At 36.7% G+C, this 27789-nt stretch overlaps 1 protein-coding gene across 2 annotated transcripts in view; it reads right to left on the bottom strand.

The window, feature by feature from the left end:
- Nucleotides 1–2239: 2239 nt before the first annotated feature.
- The window catches only part of LOC306883858 (nuclear receptor ROR-alpha B-like), a 45516-nt gene continuing 19966 nt past the window's right edge, over nucleotides 2240–27789 (bottom strand). The window contains exons 2-11 of one of the 2 annotated variants that reach the window (XM_079439346.1): nucleotides 20850–20879; nucleotides 10179–10264; nucleotides 9057–9198; nucleotides 7910–8326; nucleotides 7252–7373; nucleotides 6796–6928; nucleotides 6578–6685; nucleotides 6372–6482; nucleotides 5222–5334; nucleotides 2240–5083 (exon numbers count right to left, since the gene is read on the bottom strand). In XM_079439346.1, coding sequence (XP_079295472.1) covers nucleotides 4919–5083; nucleotides 5222–5334; nucleotides 6372–6482; nucleotides 6578–6685; nucleotides 6796–6928; nucleotides 7252–7373; nucleotides 7910–8326; nucleotides 9057–9198; nucleotides 10179–10264; nucleotides 20850–20879 — 1427 coding nt within the window. In that variant the 3' untranslated portion in view covers nucleotides 2240–4918. Of the gene's footprint in view, nucleotides 5084–5221; nucleotides 5335–6371; nucleotides 6483–6577; nucleotides 6686–6795; nucleotides 6929–7251; nucleotides 7374–7909; nucleotides 8327–9056; nucleotides 9199–10178; nucleotides 10265–14463; nucleotides 14606–20849; nucleotides 20880–27789 lie in introns of those variants that run through there. The other variant, XM_079439347.1, reaches the window with a different exon arrangement.

The following is a 27789-nucleotide window of genomic DNA, read 5'->3' on the forward strand; positions in this document are numbered from 1 at the left end:
ACCCTAAAGATTCTGATTAGTTATTCATTTACACATTCCTTACAAAAATCTACTATAGTATATACTATATACTATACTATTTTTCATCTTGCATTGTTAGAAATTACATATTAATTTGATGTGAATTCATCATACTTCTGATCGCATTTTGGAAATGTTGTTACATTGAAAATGAACACTGACAAAATGAGAAACTGGGGAGAAATTTCCCGAACTGTCAACATGTAAATCTCTTCAGGTAAATTGAGTCATTCATTTTCAAATATGTGCAAGAAGTCTGTGTCATTATTAATGACCAAGGATTTGGTAACTGTGATTCCACAAGTTTGATACATAAATCCATACAGAGTTTTCCTCATCTCTGACATCACGGTTGTAGGCAAATTTCAGTTATTCAGCATGTATGTACAATATGTGTTTAAATTACATGGAAAAGCTGTCAGTTTGGACACAAATGACATTATGTTGAATGCTGAGAAATAGTGGTGTGAGGCTCCTACTACCCACGTTCCTGTTCCTGACAGAGAGGATATGAATTAAGACACGTGTGGTGTGTAAAATAAAAAAGCAGCATAGCAAGAAAAGAAAAATTCTATATTTTTAAAATCTAAACTATAATGGCAATAAAAAAAGAACATAGCCTACATCCTGAAACTAAAGTAGGTTTCTAAAATATATGATTTGATTATTTAAATATTCCACTAATCCCAGTTCAACATTCCTCAATGTTTAATACATTCTGCAAACATATTCACCGGGTAACTACATGACGGGAACAGTAATGACAACGCACCATACAGTTTAATTAATCATACAATCATTTAGAATGAAAAAAACTCGATTCATACCATTATTGAGGATTAAGAAGTAAACAAATTTGGCTTCCTATTAAAAATGTTGGGGATAAAACCACCATCGAGTCTTTCTCTGATGTAATTATTAAATATAAATTTTCAAAAGAATGAGTTAAACAGCTATTTATACATCTTTAGCAGACTCAACATGTTCATTTGGATCCATATTGTATTAAACTGCTTCACATATGGTGTATGTGCAGTATTGGGAGAACCAGAGTGGTTTAGAGATTCAAAGGAAGTATGTTTGCTAAAGGCGGAGAAGTATTCCTCAATCAACAGTTTCTGCCAATGTCTGACTGTGCTCTCGGTCATAGCAGCAGTGATAACAGTGGGCTGGGTTTTATAGCGAGAGTAGTTTGTACACTGACACTACAAACACACACTGGTTTCCATGTTTTATGGGGACATTCCATAAGTGTAATGGTTTTTATACTGTATTTTCTGTTCCTTGAACCTACCCCTCATAACAAAACTTTCTGCATTTTTAGATTTTCTCAAAACTTCATTCTGTATGGTGTATAAGCGGTTTTCCTCACGGGGAGCAAAAAAATGTCCCCACAAGGTCAAAATTTACTGGTATTACTATCATTGTGGGGATATTTGTTCCCCATAATGTAAGGAATACCAGATACACACACAGCTCATACCAGTAGACTATAATCTGTTCTGATTTTGTTCTTTGTGCCTCACTTAACTATATGCAAATAAAGCTAAGTGAAAGTGACTGTTACAGTAGCTCAGAGTAGATGTACAATAAAAGTCCATCTTATGGGTCATGTGTTTCCTTAGCAATCAGTGTTCTAGACTTGCATCCATGGCAACGCATGCAACAAGCACTGAGCAATGATATACCATAATGAGGTGATTCATCCTATACATAAATAAAGGTCAGTCCCTCGATAGCAAATACCATCATTACTCAAAAGTGTTACAACACTTTAGATTGGAAGCAGACCATTTCAGGTAAATCAGCACAGCTTAAACAGAACAAACTTTTTTTCTGTTTCAAAGGCCTGTTTCTAGATGAAAATGCTGTAGTCACTTTAAAGTTCACATACACACTTCAGGAAGTAGGATCATTTGATTTTCTGGATATCATTTAAGTAAAAATTGCTTTGTAGATTTCAGACATTTCCAGAAAAGCTAAGTATTCTTCAATAAAAACAACAGTTGTTTATGGGACAAATTAAAACAAGAAATGTCAGTTTAAATGTTGTACATCTTGTTTAAACCATTTTTTAGCATTTAAAGTTTTAGAGAAAGGCTGATTATATTCATATAACTTATTTAAGGTCATCAAAATTGCTGAAGCTGCCTAGAATTAACTTACTAAATGGTCATAGAACAGAGAGCAAGAGAAAAATGACAATGAAATTCATTTTCATCACAAGCTGTGGGATTTTTTTTTTAATTGTCAGCACGTTCAACACACTATTCGTCAATGTGTGACATGCGTCTTTAATAAAAGTAATTTAGGGGGTTAAACCTCTAAATACAAAAATCACAACATTAGATGAAAACTGTATTTCAAAGAAACAATACTTTTGCATTTTTGTACAGGTGTATATACAAAACAAAGGCAAAATACCTCAAATCGAACAAATAGGAAGAAATGGACTTTCTACAGATCTACTGGAGAACTAGTTGAAGAGTGCTTGTGGATTAAATCAAAAGGAGACCACTGGTTAATCTGTTAAAAATGAAGGATGGAAAAATATACAGAGGAAAAACCTTCAAAACAAAAGGACGTTTTTCTTCAGTATAAACTGTGATCCACTCAAATGATTAGCATATTATGGTGTGTATATCATACAAAACATTTGGTCATTTGTCAGTGAAAATATGACAACCTTAAAAGGGACTGTGTTACTGTGAAAGGCTACTCATCTTAACATATACATAGAAAGATTAAGTACTCATGCCCCAAAACCAAAGCAAGAGAAAAATACAATACCGCCTTAGTGATGGACATTTAATGAATAATTGGCAAATTAAAGAAAGAACATTCCAGGCCTCTGGACTAGCACACAGATAACACCACACGTTACACATGTCATAATAATAAACAGCTATAATTCATACTGAACCTCGATTAGATCAGAAATCAATGCGTTTAATTGATGAGTGTAAGAAATTAATTCGCTAACCATTTAAGTGCCATAATACTTCTTTAATAGCCAACCAAAAAGTTTGATAGAACCAGCACGAACAGTGGGATTGAGGATCGCTAAAAAGATATTCACCGAGAATACACAGGCCAAATCAGGTTTCTAAAGAAATGGGAAGGGGGTAAAGACATCAGGACGTGGGAGAGGCCAAACCAAGTGAATTTCAAACCAAACAAAAACAATGTTCTGCATTTAAAGAATTTGCATGCAATTTTCAAAACATGATTTTTAGATTATGCCATTATTATTGCTTTCTGCTCAGTATTATTTTGGATAATTCTTCATTTCCACACCTGACCCTGATTCTCGAAGAGGACAATTTCATATTTCACTACTTTTTACACATTGTTTTTCAAACGACGGTACTATAATGCCGTCCCCTTGCAGTTACGGACACGTTCACTCTCCTCCTCAACTATAAAACAACAGTTTCCCTGAGCAGTCCCAAAATACCCTTTTATGAGGTCAGATATTTGATGGATTGTCTTTCACGGAACAGATACGAACAAGAATACTACAGGTAAAGCAGTGCCAGCCCTTACAAAAAACATTAAACAGATGTCAGATCGGAACATCTTTACTAAGGTTATTGCTTGTCCTTGTTTGTAGGCTGCGTGCTAAATGCATTCAATTTGGTTCAAACGCGCGTGTTGAAGGGGCACAAAGATATTGACACAAAGATCCAACATCTATTAAAAAACAAGCCTGTGTACACAGCTGCAAATTAAAGAAAGAAAAAAATTAAGTGACCATTTTTATTCTCTCCTCTTCCCTGATGAGCTGCATTACTAGGTGCAAAAATCGTCTAGACGTATCTCAAAAAGGGACAACGCCAACCACCTCCAATCCCCATGACATTTAATACGAACTGCTAGATCCCCTGGAATGTCAACACATGCCCCTCATCTGTCAATCATCGCTCCACTCAGCTCACTTTGACGGAAATCTAATCACAGAATCACTATGGCACAACAGGGTGTCACACCACCGTCTAAACAACGCGAGCTGGCTTAAAAAGACAGAGATTTAACAAAACAAACAAGTATTTCAGATCTCACCGATCTAAAATAACGGCATGTTCCTTCAGATTTTTTTTTTCAAAAATTAAACTGAAATCGTTTATTGCTGGGAAAAACACAAAGTGCTACCTTTCGTTAGGTTCTACACATCATACATTGCATGATTTAACTAACCATATAACCAGAATATATGCACGTATTTGAGCTCACAGCCTCAGAACATGCCATTTGATCGAAAAAGTTTCAGTATGATTCAGGTCTCATAGTTTGAGTCCCATGTCATGCCTCGTCCACTGTCTTCTCCTGGGGCTGGGGCAGTGGTTTCGCCAAATTATGTCCCTGCTGAAAGTGTGTATACTGGAAGTGGTCAGTAAAGGGCAGTGCTGTGACGTTAGCACCAACGTGGGCTGTTCATTGTGGCACCGGAGAAAAAAGACAGGGATTTCAGCTCCAGACGTTCATTTCCTGTCTTCGTCTACCCCAGCCAGACACTTCGTTACTGTCTATGGCCAGTAGAGGGCGATGCTGGGGCGGTCAAAAGCAGTGGGCGTTTCCGCTGAGATCTCATGCAGTCAGAACAGGAGGCTGAAATTTAAAGCTGTGGCATGGAGGAATGCACTGATTCACATTACAAGACATCACCAGTATTTTTTTTTTCTTGCATCGGAAGTTTCCTCTTCTAAGGGACCACCAGTTTTCGGCCGACGCGGCAAGTTCAAAGTGGGGCTGGACTCTGAGAAGTGCTTTGTGAAAATGAAGTGTACATGAACTGAGGCTGAAGTGAGCTTAGAGTTCTTGTCAGCATGTTAGTATTATCTCTCTCTCTCTCCATCTCTTTTTTTCTGAATCTGTGCAGTATTAAGATAAGTCTCTATCAGGCCTCCTGAGGCAGAACCTGCTCAAAGTCCGAGCCAAACAGCTCCTTATAGAGCGGAGGGAAGCGTGTGTGGACCGTTTCTGGGTAAAGAGCTCTGAATGTGCTCAGTTGCTCCATATGGCGACGGCATAACATCCGAACGGTGGACACTTTGCAGACAAGCTGAGGGGGGACAAGCAGAACATCAGAACTGGTAGTTCTAAGGCTGTTCTTAAGAGAAATTTGACTTGGGAAACAGTGATCAGATGAGTAAATAAAACTAGTTTCTACAAAGGTAATTGCGAACATGAGTATATATACCTTTGTGAGAATTCCCTCATCCCTCTGGTTATTCTTCAGGAGGTTCTGGAGGGCAATCTTGATCTTCTGCTGGAGTTTCTCCACTCTGCTCTTCTCCTGCAGCCAGGAGCGATCTACACACACATAATGAGTTCAGCACCTACACGGATTTGCAGCAGATACACTGTGTAACAGATACACAGCAGAGCTGGCCAAAATTCGGATGAGTTGGAATTGGATTTGAAGTGGTCACCCCTCAGGAGGATAAATTGGAATTAGATAAAGAAGAATTTAATAAATTACAATTCAAAGAACACAAGTACTGCATTCTTAGAAATGAACTAAGTCCCACTTATATTAGATGGCCTTAATTACTATTTACTTATTGTGTTCATATTGTATTGCAAAACACTTCTTCTGCTATTAAGGTGGGATACGGGTAAGGTTAGGGACAGGTTTGGTGGTATGGGTAGGTTTAAGGTTACATTTATAGTTACAGTGTAACTATAAATGTAATTACACAAATTAATTACAGATGTAATTTCATGTAGGTAAATTGTATCAAGTGGTCAAATGATTTGTAAAAATTGATTAATTTAAATGCAAGTACATAGCATCTAAGTCCACATAACATAAAGCGGGACCATGAACTGTTCTTCCACCCTGGACCACAAAACTGACGTTCTGAAATATGATGAAATATGCAAAAGTTTGGGGTTGGTAAGATTTTTTTTTAAATGCTTTGAAAGAATTCTCATTTTCTATTATCAAAAACACAGTAAATGCAGTAATACTGTGAAATATTATTACAATTTAAAATGACTCTTTTCTATTTTAATATATTTTAAATGTAATTTATTCCTGCAGTAAGCAGTCATTACTTTTTTTGCATTTTTTGTAGGATTCATGCATGAAAAAAGAACAGCATTTTTTTTGTTACAATTAAAAAAAAAAAACACGTGTGCATATATATATATATATATATATATATATAAAATTCAAATTGCAATCCTGAATCAAGTTTGGTACTTCACTTCAAATTCAGGAACTAAATTGAAATTTAAAAGGCATTTTTAATTTAATTATGATTTAATGACAACCCTGATATTCAGAGAATGTACAACAATAGCCAAATGCAAGATGCGACATTGGCCTTTTTTTCTTCCCTCACCTGCAGACAACAGCACATATGCTGAAAACAGGCCGATCTCATCTTCACTGAGCTGTAGAGAGTTCAGGCTCTTCGCAAACTCAAACACAGAGCTGATGAGATCATCACAGCCTAAAAAAAGCATAACAAAACACTGGTTAACGCTTTGCATTTCCATTTGCTATTTCCTTTTCCTTTAAAAGTGGAATCCAGTTCTTAATGCGCACCCAATGCTTTGAAGACCTCCGGCCCAGCATATTTACTGTCAAAAAAGACAGTGTTGTTCTGGGAATTATATGCCCGACACATCCTCACGAACACTACTTCTAAAGAACCTGAGAAGCAGAAAAACACGCTCATTATTCAGTGGTTCTGCCCCAGTTTGTCACTACTCTGATGCTGTTATGTGAACTTGGATATGTTTAGAGGTTTATCTGAGGCGTACCTGCTTTGAGCAGCACGATCTGATCGTTCTGACAGAGCTCCATGAATCCATCAATGCGCTTGGCAAACTCAACCACATACTGCACAGCTTCAGTGACTTTAACCGCACATAGCTGCCACATGTCCTCCTGAGTCTAGATGGTGCAGAGAAAGGGTCTGTTAGTACACATACCTGATTATTCCCCTCAGGGATCATTCAAGTGCATCCATCCATCTTTCTATCCATCCATTTACATACAACAACAACAGAGAAATGTGGGGAAAACAAATGAAATAATTAGTACAAACTTGTCCTGTTTTATACTCTTTTTGTGCTTTATCTGACCTTACTACTTATAATACATAGCGAACAATACTTTTAGTCACTTCCAGCTGTAAAATCCAGTGGTGGTTATGATTTGTCTCGAGATGTTAATATCAGGTGTACACACAGAGCCAAATGGACATAAGCAAACACCTTCTTTTGATATGCATCCAGGTCGGTCTGTAAGACTGTCTGCCAGTTGCTGGGCTGTAGCTCTTCTCGAAGATACTGGCACGTCTCCATGTGAGACTTGCAGATGTTCTCTGACAGATGTTCTGTGTTAGAAACACACAAATCGAGTCAAACAGCTGGAGCTGACACACACTCCTCGGTTTGTGAAATGCATATCAGACATATTGAAGTAGTATTTATTGCCACATATTTTCTAAAACAAAACCATTAAGACTTATTCAAAAAGTCCTGTGCTAGTATTTGACTGGTCTGTGGTAATGAGGCACTTCTGACTAATGACATGTTAAATGGGCCATGGAGGTGAGTTCACAGACCCCTGCTGTTTCAAACCCCACAGCTGTCAATCATGCCCATAATGGCAGCATCCCGTATAATTATGTAGGGTGGCACTATGTAATTTAATTTCATATTATTTTCTTTCTTAAATGATGCCAAAGTAACTAATAGCTAAAATGATAAAAAAAGTAAAAAATATTCTCTTTTAATATCTGTTATATATTCAATGGAATAACAAATTGAATAAATTCTCAAATAAAAAAAATATAGCAATAAAAAAATGAAATAAAATATAATTTTGAATATATATTTTTGTAAGTGATTAGTATTTGATAGTTGTTACCCAAGTCATTGTCAGGAGGTGAAGAGTCTCCATTGCTATAGCAACAATATTGATCTAAGCCAGAGTCCGAGCTGAGGTCGCACACAGGTTCTAGTTTAATGCCATCCATGTCTAGACCAGACTGGTCTGGAGAGGGCTGAACGTCTAGGTAAAATCCACCAATCGCTGAATCCGCCTTTCTTTCCTCTTGGGTCTGACCGTTCACGTATCCACTGAGGTCATCGGGGAGCTCTGTGACACCATTGGTGTACAGGGCGTAAGAGGGCGTGAGTGGCTCCGCCTCTCCAGGAGGTTGAGGTTCCCGCCCCTTCTCTGTGTCATCACCCACTTTCTCCTCCTGCTGCTGTTGACGGTGTTTCTGAACCTCTGCGAACAGACTGTCCCTCTGCTTCTTAGACATCCGGCCGAATTTAACAGCTGTGAGTGAACAGTTTCTCATTAATAATGCTAATATCATACTAAACATCTCACAGTATTGGTAACACTTCACAGTAAGGTCCTATTTCACTGTAAAAAAATATTTCCTTCAGTTTTTCTGCTTCAAAATTTCATATGTAATTTAATATTTTACTTGCCATTCTTTGTAGCTGTAGAATTTACTAGCAATTTCTGAGTGAAAATGGTTGTTTCAGTGTAGTAACTTTACACAAACTAATATTAACAGTGAACAGTTTTTGCTACAGTATTTATGTTAGTTAGTAGTAAAAATTTAATATGTTTATTGTTAGTTTATGTGAGGTCCTTTAAATAATATGAACTTTTGACTTCCTAATATACTGGTTAATGTTGGAATAAATTAATGTTTTTCAAGTGTTTTTCATTGTTAGTTTATGTTAACTAATGTAAGTTAACAATGGAAAAAGTGTCACCAAGTTTAACAAGTAAGTAGCCAAGATCTTTATAAAGGGCTGAACTACTACTAAAAGCAACGTGAAAGGCACAATTGAAATAAATAAATAAAAATATTAGATTAGCATATATGCCACTGTTCAATATCATCAAAGCTCTGGTTATGGTTCTCTATGGAGAAAACGAATGGTATATTTACATTTAAACATTACTGTCACATACATCTCAGGAGAATTATATACACCAGTAGCCACATGCATATCACTCAGACTGCTGTGAGAGTTGAGACTGAGCCTACCATCTCTTGACATGCCCACTGCTAAGCATTTCTGCAGGCGACAGTGCTGGCAGCGGTTTCTGCTGGTACGGTCGATCAGACAGCTCTTCTGCCGAGGACATGAATATGACACAGTGCCCTGCTGACTCCTCCTGAAGAAACCCTGAAAGAGAGAGAGAGAGCGAGAACCCAACAATAAGTCACCTCTAGCTTGCATCTTTGAAGTTCGCATTGCAGCACATTTCAGAATGATTTATTAACTCTTCAATTAGTACAGTAACTAAATATGACGGGTTTTTTACACTGCATATTTCCATGCAAATGCACATTTTTATGCTTCTCTTTCCAGTGCAGTGGTGCGTTATGGGAGCTCCAAATGAACTCATATGCATGAAGAATGCATGAAATGTAAATGTCTCTAGAGCACTCTAGTGAGCACAAGCTCCTTCTGTGGTGGTTCGTGCCACACTCAGACAAGTATAAATAAGCCTTTGATGTGCACTGTGAACCCAAAGCAGTGTGGTTTTATTTTATTCTTCAAATTTTGGCCATTACAACATGACAGAAAGTGAAAATTTGGGACAGAAATATAGAATACCATTTGTAACTAAAATAACAATAATAATCTACACCACCATTCAAAAGTTAAGGGCCGGAGGTTTCAGCATCATTACTCCAGTCGTCAGTGTCACATGATCCTTCAGAAATCATTTTAATATGCTGATTTGATGCTCAAGAAATATTCGAAGTAATATTATCATCAATGTATTTGATGCATTTGTGCAGTTTAAGCATTTGTGCAGCTTAATATTTTCATGGATAATTTTCATGGAATATATTTAGGATTCTTTGCTGAACTGAAATTTTAAAAACTACATTTGTTTGAATTCGAAATCTTTTGTAATGTTTTTAATGCTACTTTTGATTAATTTAATGCATCCTTGCGAAGTGTTAAAAAAAAACCACTTAATGACCCCAAACTTTTGAATGGTAGTGTATAGTCTAAAAATTACGATCATGAGTATAACAGCCTTAATTATACATAAAAAAAAAACTAAAAAAAAAAACTGATGCATTGGCATCTTGCTAACAAGACATAAGAGATGTGTGTGTTTTTTTTGTTTTGTTTTTTGGCTGCCTTACCTTGCATCCCTCACATGTGATAACACCATAATGAATCCCTGATGATTTATCTCCACAGATTTTACAGGGAATACTCTCAATCTGAGCTACAAGGAGACAGAAACACACTTTCAGAAAAAAAAAAAAAAAAAAACACATTTGTCTTTGCTACAATACTTTCTCCGGTGTCATCTTAACATGCAAAGACAGCTTTAATTAAGACATTTGTTAGTAATTTTTCTCAGGAACACTGTGATGCTTTTAACATTTCTCTGTTTGTTTGAACGGTCCAACCAGCCCAACATAGCAACACTGGCTCAAACGATGGCACGAGTTTGCGCCAAACAACCAAAATCAACAAGTGTGCTTTGGAAACTTGTTCGGAAAAATTTGCAATTCTATTTAGTGCAGCAGAAAAGACTAAATGCAGGTCTTTGAGTAGAGGTGGGCCATCATCAATCTCAAATCAATAGGATACACTGATATAACACTGTTTGACAAAGCACATCTGTTTTTGTATTTTAAAACAATCTTTTCTTCCTTTAAACTGATCAGTGGAGACCGTAATCACATCAAGACTAATTCCTCAGCTCCTGACCTTTGAGTTTGCAAATGCAGAGAGAACAAGACCTGAGGTTTGTTGTGCAGAGTCTAACCTCAGGCTTTAGCTACCAGAACAACAGTGAAAACATTTTAAAAGAATGAATCGCGGCAGCACCACATAAAACCCTCCATTTATTCAAGCAGAAAAAATGGCTATGACTGTTGAAATCACCCATGGGACTGACATCATCCGTAAGTACAATCTGGTCTTCTAACATCCAACATTCATTTGGGTAACTACAGCAGGACAATGCCATCCTCCCTTAAGCCACGAGCTCGCTTCACGACAGCACCATGTTTCAGTAAATATCAAAGTCAAGACACCATCGCCAACTAGGAGTGCGTCTGCGTGCACTGGATTGTGTGCCTTAGTCGTGCGCGAGCCCCTCAGCGGCTCGGCTGCGGTTGGTTGTGGAAAAGCACACAGAGATGGTGTGCGAGGCTGTTGACAGGGGAGCTGAGGGAATAGAGCAGGAGGAGAAATCCATTTAGAGAAGAGCGATGCAGTCGTTCCGGCAGCCCTGAGGCACATACAGTACAGGATGAAAAAGTAAAACGCATCTCATCACCATCAGAGCGCGCTCTTTCTCTCGGTCACATACGCTCAGACTCGTATGTTTTTTTCAGCTGCGGACTCTATTTGCAAAGGCATCAGAGCAATTTGAGAATGACTATTTTCTCATGATTACAGAAAGGGCTAATCCCCTTTGGTTCTGCATGCCGTATTCATTAAGGGCATCCTCACTCTCTCTCATTAGATATGTAAAACCAATCGGCAGTAATTAGTTACTCTGAAGCACAAGACGCTAATCTGGTCTGAATTATGGATTAATACATCAAAGGCACATTCTCCCAGAGCTGCCGCTGAAGTCTTGCAGCAGTAGGTACCACTGTTTGGCTCTGATGCAAGAGAGCGGCTTACAGAGCTGCTATTTCAGACTACAGAAAAGGAGCGTTCATGAGGGCCATATACAGATGAGGATTGTGAACGCATGAATTCTGTATAACAATGCAAGAGTTTGTGTAAAGAGATTAGATTGTGGTGGATATTCTTAAAGACTGATTAAGTCTGTAGACCATTTTTGAGATCACTTCAACCATGAACAGTAGGATGAAATGCCCTTGTACATCTTCCAAAAATCAAAAATCTAAAAATGAACACACATTTAAAAAATGTATTTTATAAAATATTATACTTTTAATATTGCATTGCATAATGCGACTGCATATAAAGAACATTTAATTCATAATGTCAAAATACGTTTTTAAAAATACATATATTCTAGAATTATATAATTTGATTTAATGCAATAATTTACTATACTAAAACATACACACTACATACATGCAAACATAAATACATACACACACCCACTGTAATATCTTAATGTTTTGTAAAATACAATTTTTTGTAGTGTGTGTTTATATACATTGTGCGTGTGTGTATATACACACACACACGTGTTTATATACACACACACACATACATATATATATGTATATACACACACACACATACATACATATACGTATATACACACACACATACATATACGTATATACACACACACATACATATACGTATATACACACACACATACACATACGTATATACACACATACATACATATACGTATGCACGCGCACGCACGCGCACACACACACACACACACACACACATATATGTAGAGTTCAGATGCAAAAGGACCTATACATTGCCATTAGAATAAATGTACTGAACCTAAACACAGGAGCTGGATAAAAATGCTCATTTTAGATGAAAATTTCAGACGGCACTTTTTGCATCTTTTGCATCTGAAGTCTTATATATATATATATATATAAAATATTCTTTATACAATATGCAGCTGCATTATGTATTTCGGTATTATTTAATATTATAATAGCTTATAAAATACCAGTTTTATAATGTGCATATTGTTTAATATAATATTTTACAAAATACAATTTTTTTTGTATTACTACTTTTTCCAAAATATGAGGTAGGGTGTGTGTGTGTGTGTGTGTGTGTGTGTGTGTGAATATACCTCATTTTGTGAAATATTGTGTGTGTATAGGTATAGTATAGGACAGAATGTAGTATAATATTATACTATATTGAATAGTACAGTCTGTCAACTGCTGCATCTTCAGATTTTCAGTCAATATAAGAGCCTGAAAACCCCTAGACCACCACTAGAATTTTATAATTTCATCACTTTTACAGACAAGCACCTACAAGCCAACCAATATTTTACAGGTGCGTATCATAATCCGCAAACACAGACTTTCACACACAGAAGGCTGTTTGCAAGCGTCACTTCCTCCTCATGAGATGATGTGGTTTAACATGTTTGGTTTCTCTCCTGGTGTGAAAGTGCCGATGTGCCGTCTAAGTAGGAAACATAAAACACAGCACCCAACCAAAGTCAAAGCCTGCAGATACACATGCACAGACACACACACACACGTTCCCTCCCCCTTCACTCCCACCCTTTGGGGTTTCTGTAATCTGTTGACAACACTGGCTCACACCGGGTTGAGATAAACACTCCATCATAACAAAGGAGAAAAGAACATTCTGGCACATATTAGACTTAAACTGAGCTATCATCAATGATAAAAGATTTTTGCAAACACAGACATTATACCGTTATTTTCTTATTAGCTAATGCTTATCCATTCATTCTCTGTAATTAGGGTGAAAAGAAACACTTAAAAATGAACAAATCATCTGCTCCAAGAACAAACTGAATGATGACCAAGCCCTTTAAATTCTACATAATTAACTTTCACGGTTAACCCTAATAAGACTCTAAATTAACCTATGCGTACGTGAGTTTCAGTTGCTCAAATTCCCACCAAGTCAACTAAGGGTGAAATCTTATTAACCTTTAGTCATGATGTCAGCAGGTCAGCCAAGGAAAAGCAGTACTTTCACAACAATTTCTAGCTTTGTTCTTAGACAAAAAGATGGTTGAAAACAGTGTAGGAGGACACATCTGAAGTGCCGAAATAATCTCTAATCTCTTTGAAAGAAAAGCAGCGGAGGCTCACACAGATGTTCCAATGCCCTATACCTTATCACTAATAGATAATGGCAGCTGCCAGCAAGATTTTGCATTGCCTGTGTGTGTGTGTGTGTGTGCGTGTGGTGATTCAGAGTTGGGGGTGGGGAGATTAAGTAAAACACAGCCGTTGGTGGAATAAACAGCCAGGCGCTCCTATGGCAGTCCACCCTTGCCTGCCATAAATAGGTCAGTGGAACAACATTCCCCAATCATCCAGCATGGCAACATTCCCATGCTGTGCCAAACAGCCAACATGGCCGCCCATGTATGAGCTGTCAGAAAGACGCCATCGCATCGCATCACACACTTACCGACTTAACTTATGCTCACGGCAGCTTCAGACTGACTGAGATGTTCCCTCAAACACACACATGCTTTAATGCGCGTTACTACAGATCCTAAAAAATCTAATATTCGCTTTGCAATTCAAAATCGTAGAAAACACGTAAATGAACATGCAAAACAGTGCACTGAACAGTCCATGCAATGTTTTGAAAACAAAATTACCACAATATACATGCAAAGAGACATTATAAGATAGAAACATTAACACAAGCTAATGCACTCATTCTCTCAAGTGCACATACACACACATTTCCACAGCTGTCCCAACTTGGAAATCTCTGTCCTACCTTTCATGGCTGTGATCATTAAGTACATCCTGAGGCTCTGTGGCCACGCTGAGGACAGTCAAGAGCTACGTCTCAAGAGCATGTGCAGGCTGGGACGCAAGTGTTGTGCTGCTGTGCCTCTCGTCTCTACCGCATGAGAATCCATGTGACCGTGACATAAGGACTAAAACCCTTTCTTCCCGCCCCTTCAACCCTTGAGTGACAGCTTTGTCATCCAATGGCTGAGTTTTTAGTTGACTGTGTGGTTTAAAGGGTTAGTGTTGACTCTCACTTTGCACTGCTGTGCAACGTGTTTTCATGATACTATACTGTATGAAGGAAGTTGTCTGCAGGTAAGACTTCAGTGTCAGAGAAAACTGAAACACTTTCTCTTCTTCCATGAGAGTGTTTCACAGTGAGACGCAGGGCATCGAGTGCCTGTCGCCCTTATCACACCATCTGTAATGATTGACTTCTTTGCTGATATGTCTCACTATTATTACTTAGCACATTATGTATTACAAACTACAAAGCATCTAGAAATGAACGTAAGACTTATACAATGTGAAGAATAAATGTTTTGAGGTACACACCGGAGGTATTCTGTAGCTCTTCTACATGCATACACATTTACATATATTTATATATAGTTTAAAATATTCATTAAATTTTATGCAGATATTTTGTATTTTTATATTCATTAAAATAATATCTTCAATTCATGCAACCATTTACAAGTACATGTATTTTTCATTTTTAAATAAATATTGTCTGTATATTTTGTATGTTAACTTAATTTCATGTACATAATTGTTCATATAATACATTTTAGATTTACAAAAATAATATCTTAAATTTAAGTAAATTTACTCAGGTTTGTGATTTTACTAACGTACTGTAAGCAACCTACAAGTGTATTATTATTATTATTATTATATATATATATATATATATATATATATATATATATATATATATATATATATAATATATTTGTATGTGTGTTTAAATCAATATATGTTGAACATATATAGAGAATTTTTATAACATTATGCGAAATTAAATTCTAAATTGTATGTACATAATTTAATATAACATATAGGGATGCACCGATACCACTTTTCCCAGAACTGGTCGACACCCATACTCTTAATTTTTGTACTTGCCGATACAGAGTGCCGATACCTGTATTTTCATTGCATGTGGATTTTTTTTTTTTTACTGGGTACAGAAACCAAAAGAATATGTATAGTATTAATTGGCTTAGTTTATTTAGCAAACATATATTTCCTTGAGTTATTTTCACACATAATTATCAATTAAAACCCAATTAAAATGTATTTCAAGCTGTATTTCAAGTTGTTTATAAGCTTTTGTTTCTTACACTGTTCCATTTTTTGGCTCTAGGATATTTCATTTTTAATTTAATAGCACATTAGAGCTGCTCCACTGCAGCGGCTCAGTACTGTAATCACAAGACGTTTTCCTGTAATACAGTACGGAACCACTCCTTTTCCTATAGCCTACATAATTCTTGTAACAGTGATGAACATATTTTCTTAAACTTGTCATGTTTTTTTTACACTTATCTATAATAGAGATATATATATATATATATATATATATATATATATATATATATATATATATATATATATATATATATATATATATATATAGATCAGTGTTTTTTATAATCTGAAACTTTATATTCCAAAGCAACTAAGATGTTAATAATGCAATTAACATCAACAAGCAAAACATGCAACGTGTGTACACATCTGTATTGATGCAGAATGAGAGAGACGTCCTTAGATGTCCTTCTTAGACGTCCTTAATCTCTAGTAACTCCTTTCTGCTCTCTCTTGCTCTGTTGTCTGAACACAGCACTGTTTATGCTGTATGATAATGGCGTTTGGTATCGGGGTATTTTAACGAGTATGAGTAAGAGTACGGTATCGGGCCCGATACCGATATCGGTGCATCACTAATAACATAATAATCATACAGAACATAATGTAACAAACTAAGTTATGATAAATTCTTTTTTAATGTATTTGTATTTTTCTATATTTCATAGGTTTTCAATATATTCGCAATTATCGGCATTATAACAGCCATCTGTCATTAGACAATTATCTGCACCAGCTAATTAAAAAAAAGCTCATGTTCACCGACCACTAGTTAAAATTATTATTGTTTTTTTATTCCCCACATAACACAGCCATATATAGTAAAGTCATCAGCAGCACAGCAGTGATTTGAAATTGCATGTGTTTGCCTACAGGATAACTGGCATATTTGAAATTCTACCCATAAGCACACGCACATGTAGCCTTATACAGGTCTGGCTGAATCTGAGGGGAACAGGGCCATCTGAATGCTAATGATCTGGCGAGGGCCAAGCACAACACACAACACCCTCTCCAATCCACCATGGCCAGGAGGTCGGTTCAAAAAAGGCGGCACACATCTAGCTGAACCAAACATCTTGTAAAACCATCTCTGAGGTTGTGAAAGTCACTATTACGCAACACAGTAGCTGTAGGTAAGTACCTGCTGGCTAACCTCATTAGGCAACAAGTTTCAAAGATGTGACCTTAAACGACAGTTCTTTTCACTTACTCAAACTCCAAATCTGTATGCATTTCTTCTGCCGACAACACAAAACATTAGAGATCGTTTAATTAGTTCTAAGTTTAATGTTTTTTTGCCCCAGCCAATTACCTCAATGACCATAACTTCAGAAACACTGCTCTAAACAAGCCTCTCAATCCAGTTTCTTCTAGAAACGTCTCCCACATGCTGTCCAACTGAGGACTGAATAGCTGAAATAGAGATGCTGGAGCTCATGTTTGGTTTCATGTTTCATGGGCATGACAGCAGTGTGAGGATGGGGTTCTGTTGTGTGAGACACTCTCTCAGAGAAATTCATCCCTCTGCAATCCTGAACACATCTCTCACTGGGCTGGGTTTAACTTCGGCAGGACAGACATGCTAATACATGCTCCCAGCTGCTGCTTGTTTGCTTGGTGTCTCCAACACAAACATCAAGACTCGCATACAAACACACGTGTGCAAACGCCTACAGTGACTATCACACCGAATTCTCTTATTTAAGATCGAATAAATAATATTTGAATGCAATCTGAAATTACACGCTGGAATAATACAGTGAATATACTCCTTTCTAGTTTATATACACTGTCCTTCCACTACATTCAAGTACATGAGGGACATCTCATCCAGTAAAGAAGACTTCACATCATTCAATGCACAAACAGGAAGTCTCTGTTGGTAAACCACAAAAGCATCCCGCTAGTGTGCAGTTATTTTCTTGAGCAGCTCCTCTCACCTTGACCAACATTTTTCTGTCATGTTGGCAAAACCTTTTAGCATGAAACCAGTATATAAGAAATGGCTCTCTTCTGTTTTCATAAACGCCTACATTTATAAAGAGCATGTAGGGCACATCCATTAACAAATAAAAAAACTACATTTAGTGGTAAATACGGATTCAACCATGTAAATCAAAATTGTTTAGTGTATTTCTATAATTGACTATAAGATACAATAAGTTATATTACAACAGCAATATATGAAAAATAAATTACAAAACAAATTACACTATTTTTACACACACATATACAAACTATTTGTAATTTTTCATAATTTCTCATTTATTATTGCTGTTTATTGTGTGTGTTATATATATAAATATATATATATATATATATATATATATATATATATATATATATATATATATAACACACACACTAAACAGCAATTATATATATATATATATATATATATATATATATATATATATATAGACCTGCAGAGAGCTGGGACCAAAGTAACAAAGGCTACCATTACCAAAACATCACTGCTCTAGAGGAGATCTGCATGGAGGAATGGGCCAAAATACCAGCAACAGTGTGTGAAAACCTTATGAAGACTTACGGACGCGCCTGGAAAAAACGAGCGCGTCGCTTCCATTATGAGCGCGAATACCACGCGTCTACATTTTAAATAACGAACTTGAGCGCGCAAAAGACGCGATATGTGAACGGACCCTAAGAGTTTTGTGAAACAGTTACGACAGATTGTGTGCGCTTTGTGTTCCCAAAGTGTTCCCACACAGGAGACATAAATGTTTCTCGGAGATCTGCAATTTCAGTACTATGTGAAGCAGCCATCCTGCATATACTAGCAACCGAGTTTTTAATTTTGTTCTAAATATTATATTCTAAAGTTACTGTTTTCCAAGTGCATGTCATTTCACGTGACTTGGGAGTGAGCGTCACACTCCCAAGTCACGTGAAATGACATGCACTTGGAAAACAGTAACTTTAGAATATAATATTTAGAACAAAATTTAAAAAGCTCTTATTAGTCGTTACTAATACAATTTAATCAAATGTAAGCAAAGAAAAATTTTAATTAATAGTTAGTTAGAGATAAGTGCCATCACCGGGTGGTGATGGCGCAGTGGATAAGACACATGCCTTTGGTGTGAGAGACCCGGGTTCAAATCCACTGTGAGACACCAATGTGTCCCTGAGCAAGACACTTAACTAGGGCTGCAGCTATCGATTCTTTTTGTAATCGATTAATCCAGCACTTAATCGATCGATTAATCGAGTAATCGGATAAAAACGTTTTTTGTGTTTTTAAACAACCAAAACAAATAATGCATAACGAAAATGATGTGGCTGTAAAATGATCAAGCATTTGGCTTTTATTTCTCAAAAAAAAAAATATTTATTCAAACTTCAACATTTGAACAGTGCATGACTGAGCTGGGCGAACAAAGCTGTCCATACTCCGTTGTGAAGTGCTGAGAGGGAGAAAAAGAGGAAAAGCAATTTAGCTTATTAAAATGCACAACAGGTTTCCCCATACACAAAAGAAATATGTTTTCACAATATATCTGAAATATATTTGCATTGTTGTTCACTTATATTTATCATTTTGAAATATATTCTGAAATATAACTAAAATATATTTATTGGGCCAATTTCGAATATTTGCATATATTCCAAAAAATATATTTCAGATATATTGTGAAAACATATTTCAAATATATTTATTTTGTGTATGGGTCATGCTGTAATCTAGCCCTGAAAGTATATAGTATGTTTCATCGTAAAAGCCATTCACAACTTTTTTGACAGTAAATTATTTCCATTGGTTAGTTACCCCACAGCTGTTAAATAATGTACGTTTATTATGTAAGGGATAAACCATGACGGCCAGTGCAATTCTATGAAAATATACCACACCTCCACAGCATGTCGTGACCGCATCACACATCACAACGTCGTGCGGTATATTTTCATTAAATTGCACTGTGGATTGCATTGTGGTTTATCCCTTACATAATTAACGTACATTATTTAACAGCCTTCCTCTCGACTAGCAATCACATTGATTTAACGCTACATTGAATTTATTACCTTGTCTCGGGTGACGGTCCTCCGGTCTTTGAGTAGAGTGGATGCTTTCTGTTTAGATGCTGTAGCATGGACGACGTGCTGTTGTGGTATGCTAGCTCGATCTTGCCATATACACACACCACGGCGTTCTCTTTACTTTTCAATTTGAAATGATCCCAAACCTTGGACATTTTCTGTCGTTTTCTCTTGTTTGAGTCTTCTCTTTGCTCATTGTTACCGCTCGCATCTTCCATTTTGCTGCCCGCGCTCTCAAATCAAAACACCGCTAACGACTTGCGTCTCCTTCCGCTTTTTGGGTGACGTAAGCGCGTTGTGTCATACAAAAAATAATAATTGCGAAAGAACGTGATGTGAGCTTTAAAATTATTTAAAAGAGGCTTCGAGGCAGATGAATTTGCCTCGATAATTTTTTGTAATCGAGTTACTCGAGTTACTCGAGGAATCGTTGCAGCCCTACACTTAACCCCTAGTTGCTCCAGAGGCATGCGACCTCTGACATATATAGCAATTGTAAGTCGCTTTGGATAAAAGCGTCAGCTAAAATGAATAAAAATTAACCTCAACAATGGGAAGCAGGGGGCAAAGCAGGGGGCATGAGAGTACCACGATTCGTATCGTGGGTGGTGTATCGCGATCTTTCGGTTCGGTTTGTGATATCGTTACACCCCTAATATGTGTGTGTGTATATATATATATATATATATATACACACATACATACATACATATATACACACACACATACATACAACTGGTAAACACTACTTTACGTGGATATCAATGTGGGTATTAACATTCTCAGTTGCTTGAATGTTCAAAAAGTTCGGTGTCGTCTCCTCTCTTTAATAATTTTTGTAACAGCCTCCCTGATCGTTTGGTCTTATGTGTTCAAATGGAGTATTTGAGTGGCCACAGGTCTGTACTTTTACATGAAGACTGTACTTACATGTGTGTGTTTTCTTTGCTGAGGACACATCTGAAAAAGAGAAGCAATAAAATAAATATTTAACAGGGCTTGCGATAGAGTTCATACTAGACTCTTAAAAAACATTTTGCTTTAAAACATTTGGAAAGAGAGTTCATGCTTAAATTAGGATATAAAATTGATATAGGCTAATACAAATGATGTTTTCAAAATTCTGTGTTCTGATAAAATATATAATATATTTATATTAAATACACAGAATTTTGAAAGTATCATATCTTGCAATTAATTGCGGCTACGATTCTTTTTGTATTTTCTGTTTAAATTTTATTTGGCGTTGGAAAAATGGTTTCTGTTGTAGCTTTTTCACCCTTTTAACACTATAAAATCCAACCTTGTCTGACTTTTAATGCCTGTGCATCATGGAAAATAATTAAAATACCAAAAATCATTTAGCCTTAGAAAGCAAAATAATAATTAAAAAAATAATACCCATATGTGTTTGTTGTATGCCAACATATTGCTAAACATGAAAATAATAGATAAATACTATGTATATAGTGAATAATGTACACATTCATGTTTTTTATTTTATTTTATTATTTTTTTTTTTAAATCGCACAGAAGTGAACTGAAGGCACCCTGTAATCCCAAGACATCACAGGCCCTGGCTTATGCTTTTACATTCAGGGCAACTCAGGCCAGTGCAGTCAATCACCATTAATCCATCCACTCCCTTTAATCAGGGCTATTGTACTACAGCCAGCTCTATTGTGATGTATAGTGTCCATCTGAGAGAAATACAATCTGTCATGACTAGCGATACTGGCGAAACAAGATACAAGTGGTAAATGGCAACTGCCAATCAACAAAGCATTAACCAGTAATTTGTGCCAAATGAATTTCCATCTGCTTGTAAATTAGACTCAGTAATAAAAAGAGTTCATGTCCAACTCGCAGCACGCAATGAGACACAACCAATAACTAATTGAACATTTCGCATGAAAGGCATAATAATGCTGCATTCACGCCACTTCGTAATTCCGAGATGTCAACACTTGACATTCTACTCTATGGCAACACTATCAATGCCAAAGCCCTCACGTGCTCCCTTTTTAGCCCGAAGGCACTTGAAGCTTCTTGAACTCATTAATAAAATGTTATATTTTAATTAGTGCTGTCAATCGATTAAAAAAATTAACTAATTAAATCACACATTTTTCTCAAATTAATCGTGATTAATCACGCTTAACCCCACCTAACATTCAAGTTTTTAAATAAACAATCTTCAAATGTACAATGTACAAACAACAAAGACATAAATAAACAAACATAAATTTTTAATATTTCTTTAATGGTATCTTTTTCATGATTGAAGGCCAGCATCACTGATATCAATACTACTGATGTCTCTATAAAAAAATTTTTTTGCCCCCTGAATATTTAACCATTGACTGTAGCCATTCAGCATTACAGTATAATTGAGAGCTATCAATTTTAACATTTATTAGACTTAACGTCTAATTTAAGTGAACTTAAAACAATCTTCACGTGAACCCATTATAATAAATGACATATTTAGCTAGCTGTGCCCTTCAGCAGAAATATACAGAAAATGAATACTTACCAAACACTAAATTCTAAATTAAATATAGATGAACCCCTTAAAACTATAAAAGTTATTGATTTCCTCTCTTTTCTTTTGTTCTTGGATTAATAGACATCACAGCAGCTGGTTATTAACTTATTTGCCTGCTATTGCTTTAAAAGCTGCTGCTGCTGAAGGTGATGGGGATCTGACATGCATCTTATTTTCTCACAAATCTCTTTACATTTTCTGACTCACTTCAGGTCTGAAAGTCTCAACTAATGAGCGGATGAGTTGAATTGGGTATTTTAGATGAGGGAGACAGTGCTGGGGTGCCTCAGGACAGTTTTTAAAACCATTTCAGGGACATGTACTTAAATGTGACGCATATATAACATAGGCTATTGCATGCATGCACACAGTTTAAGGCAGCTTTAATCGCCTTTTTGGTAACTTCATGCCTTAACTGACGGCATAACTACGACATTGCATGCACGTAGTTTCTTTCGCTGTATGATATGAAATGATATCGGCTACAGCGCGCACCGGCACCTATGTGCGTGTATTTGAAGAGTGCACGCTATGAGCACAGTATCTTTTACGCGCTTGTTTGACTCGCGTCTGGTGTGGAGGCGACGTATAGAGCACGTGTCTGAAACTTCTCCCATTTGATGTGATCATAAAGACATTCTGCATCTAAATAAACGCAATCCTTTGCAAGAAAAAAAGAGACAGAGGCAGCAGTTGCGAATGGGGTGGCCAACCCTAGCCCCGCCCCTGCGTTAATTGCATTAAATATTTTTAACGCGTTAATCTGAAAATAATTAATAGCATGCGTTAACGCGCTAATTTTGACACCACTAATTTTAATATAATATGCTAAAATGTTATGTTATTTCTGCTAATAAAATATATAATATAAAATAATTATTTGTAATCGCTAGTTAATCGAAAATTTGACAAAACCATGCTATTACCACCATAGACATATATAGATGCCCTATTTGACCACCCCAGGCATGTAGATGCTGCCGCCATCTTGGAACAGTATTTTTGACATCATTCACCATAACTGTAGGTCCGCACAGAGCTGTTGAGCCTTTCTGCGCATGATTGTAGCATCTTTCGAATATTCAGTGATTACTATGGTGAATGACGTCCAGTTTACCACTGCAATATGGCGTACGGCTTACATATAGCGGCCCAAAGAAACAGTCGCTAATGAGGCATCTACTTACAAGCTCGCGTACAACTGAGATTTTAGCGGAAATGCATAGGCGGTGGGCCGTGCATAGAGTCCATTACAACTTGTTAACTTGGAATGTTTTGAGAGTTACGACTTGGACCAGTGACCGATGTGCCACGTGACCGCAGCCAGGATCATTTTGGCGCTACTTATGGCACTTTACCACTGCATGGTACAGCACGGTATGGTTCAGTATGGTTCACTTTTGGGGGGGGGTTTCCACTGGGTACAGTACATGGTTCCTGGTACTTTTTTTAGTACCACCTCGGCCGAGGTTCCAAGCGAGCCGTACTGTTACCAAAACATGACGTGTAAACTCTGCTGCTCACTGATTGGCCGGAGAGAATTGTCACTGCCTGCGTCACTGAACTTGCAGCACGAGACACAACAGACCCGCTAGATTTAAATCAGCACAGCCAGCAAAAGATCAAATGCAACTGTTTTGAGTGAGAGCAGCTTTTTTAAACAATCAAAAAATGGCTGTTTCGTTGTCTGTTGAGGAAGTATAGACGATCCTCTCATTGATAGCCAAGGAGCGGATCCAGCGAGAGCTTGGAGCGACGTGGAATTAAAAGGTTTTTCAGGAGTCACCGCAGTAGAGGCGGCGCAACTATAAAGACGCGTAACTATTCCCGCCCACTCTAAAGTGGTACTAAACTGCAGTGGAAACGCAAACCGACCTGAACCGTGCCGTGCAGTACTGAGCCGTGCCAAGCCGAGCCGAGCCGTACAATGCAATGGAAAAGCGCCATTATGTGCTACCGAGTCCGACAACATGAAAAGCTAGGAGTAAAATTTCACGTGTTGTCATCTTGGAATTACGGTAATTACGACATGGAGTGAAGGCAGCGTTAGGTAGCAAATGACGGGAACTTTCAGATGTTAGACTGAAGAATTCATTTCATCATGGATGTGATAATATTGTTGAAAATCTCAAGCAGCTATACTGAAATCGGTGTATTGTACTTGTTAAATGACTGAAGGATCTTAAGAAGGAGCTTATAATTGCTTGAACCAGCATATTCATTAAACTGATGAGAAGAGCTTTCTCTTTTCCTAGCTCTTTTTCATATCTTATATTCAGCTGGACAAACGTTCTGCCTTTAGGCTTTTGAGGAGGCACATTCATTATTCCTCTCCAGCTGAAAATCTGAACGATGAAAAGAAAGGATCTGACTGCAAACCTTTATTTATCCATCTATTTATGAAAAAAAAACAGGAGAGGCATAAAAAAAAGATCCAGCTTTGTCTCGTTCCCATCTTAGCAAAGCTATGTAAGAAGCGGCTTCAGATCTGATGATGCTCAGCAGTGAAATGACAGCGAATCTTCTGTCGTTGTTCTTTCCACCCATTTCTAATTGGTTTAACTCCTCGGTCTCAGTCTCAAACAGCCTCCCCCCGTGTCTCTTTGTTTCTGTCTGTTCACATGAAATTTCCCTGTAATTCTCCTTCCATGCGCTGAAGAACAGAGAGCATGTGGATGTGCACGGAAAAAATGGCTGAGAGTTGAGAGGATTAGACCACAATAACAATGTAACATTACAGAAAGCAAAGGTCAGACAGACGGCTTGTACCCAGTAAAATGTACTTGCAGGGAGATTATATGCCATCCAGATTGTTGGGTTAAAAAATAAAAGATTCAAATCAATCATCTAAATCATCTATCTATTCGCACACATACGTGTATATATACATAAATGTGTACATACATACATACATATACACACCCACTGCATAATTAATCATAATAAAATGCAACACCTACACAATAAACAGACTGAGACAACACGACTCACTGGGTTATTAAATTTTTTAAGATGGCTTTTAGGGGAGAACATGTGTGCTTTCAATCTTTTCGAGAGATTAGTCAGAGCTGAATGACACAGAAACTGCCTCAGGATTGAGGTAAAACTACTCATTTGCTGATTTTCTCAATCCTGTTTAAACCGGACGCAGAGAGGATCGACATCATCCAATAATGTGCCAAATAAACCTTGTTTAACAAAGTTAATATATTTTCAATTTTACATTTAACAATTAATAAGTGTTACCGCCAATGATGATTGTGTTATGTTGTAGCGAAACAAACAGATGGCCTCTTCAGTTCAAATCCTGGGGGTCTGATTACTTAATTCACTGATGTTATCAAAGCCAAACAGTGTACTTATGTGATTTTGAGTAATGCAGAGTTGAATGGGTTCATGCAAGGTTGGTTGAGTTCACTCCCATTCACCAGATAGTTTTGAGGCCCTGCTCATATGAGAGGTCATAAGTTGTCAAAGTCATTTGGTGTCAGAAACCTAATGAGAGTTTGACACAGCGACTCTGTTAACCAATTGAAGAGCTTATGACTTATGGTTCGAGTTACACTTTCCTTTGAAATAGATATAATCTTTCAGTTGAGCTGACCGGGGGTTAGTTAGGGATGTGAGTACATAAATATTTGAGGTTTTAACTTGGAAGCACTTAGAAATCTGATATGTTTTATTCATTGTTCAGGCTTAATGTTTAATCAGGTTGCGGTAGTATTCTCACCATGTTTAAGAACTGATGTCCCTATCAGAAATGCAAAGATTTTACGACAACAGCCTTTGTTTATTTATGAAGAAGTCCTGATGATGCAAAATCTTTTGTTTGATATGACTGAAGTATTTACAGCACTCAAAGCACAAAATCCACGATAAGAAGGATCTTCAAATCAAAAACATGTTCCACAAAAATTCATTCCCTGAACAAATAACACACATCCCAAAACCTTCTCCATATGCCAAAATTATACATCTCTACAACCTAAGCTGCTTACCAATAAATAAATGAACTGACAAAATATGTGTATAAATGAATACACACTACCGTTGAGCTTGGTAAGATTTGTTAATGTTTCTGAAAGATGTTATTATGCTCATCAAGGCTGCATTTATTTGAATAAAATATAGGAAAAGCTGTAATATTGCTAAACTTTTAAAAATATATATTTCTAATATATTTTAGAATGTAATTTATTCTTATGACAAGACTGAATTTTAGAAGCCATTAATCCAGTCTTCAAGGTCACATGGTCCTCAAGAAACTTTACTTGCTATTATTACTTGTGTGGCTTAATATTTTTGTGAAAATCACAATACATTGTTTTCAGGACTCTGATGAGCTGAAAGTTTAAAAGAACATCATTCTACACTTAATCCAAAACTAGTTGCAAAAACAGATAAATACATTTTTTTTTTAGATTTTAAAAAAATCATGTTTTTTTTAATTTATTATGTTATCATGTTTTTATTGTTTTTAACCTAATCAAAATAACCCAACTGCAGTTCGATTGAGCTTAATTGGAATGCAGAATGAAAAAACATGATTTTTGAAAATTGTTCAAAACTGAGTTATCCATTTTTGAATATGAACTCTTCATTTGTCTAATTATTAATAATTATTAGACATAGTTTTTATGAGAGTTGTTTTTTTACTGACTCTTCAAAACACCACATTACAATAAGCATGTCTAAATTATGCTATTACGGGAAACAAAATGAAGCAGTAAAAATGAAGAAAAATAGGTAAGGAAAACTTGTCACTTTTATAATTTAATTCTTTATGTTTTTGCAGGATAATCTCAACAACAACAACAAAAAAAGATTCAGACCAACACTCTGGGTATTCCAGGGGTCAAAGGGTTCAGACGGACACACATGCTTACAGGACCATGGTTTCTAGACTATGAGATGAAGCTGGAATGCAGGCCATAATGTTGTTACAACTCCACTCTTCTCTCTCTCTCTCTTGCACTCTGTTTGACTCTTTCAGTCCTCTTTAAACTCTTAACTATGTTAGCATCTGCGACTGTCAGTTACACTGATGACAGGTATTCTCCTCGGTTTGAAGATCTCACTGATATTCATGACAGGCTCTAGCACTGGCTGTACACACTCCCTGGGGCTCAAACATGCTGATAACCCCGGAATTCATTAACGTCAAGCAAAAATGAAATATTAAAAAAAGCAAATGTTATAAAACGGATAGTTCAGACTCTGGATTTTGATTGGATGAGCTGCGTTGGAAGCCGTTGTTAAATGCAGATAAACCTGTAACTGCTGCACATTCTGTGTTAATGTGCCAAGTTTTCTACTTTGTTT

Source organism: Barbus barbus, assembly GCF_936440315.1.
Source record: "Barbus barbus genome assembly, chromosome: 2".
Classification (NCBI taxonomy): domain Eukaryota; kingdom Metazoa; phylum Chordata; class Actinopteri; order Cypriniformes; family Cyprinidae; genus Barbus; species Barbus barbus.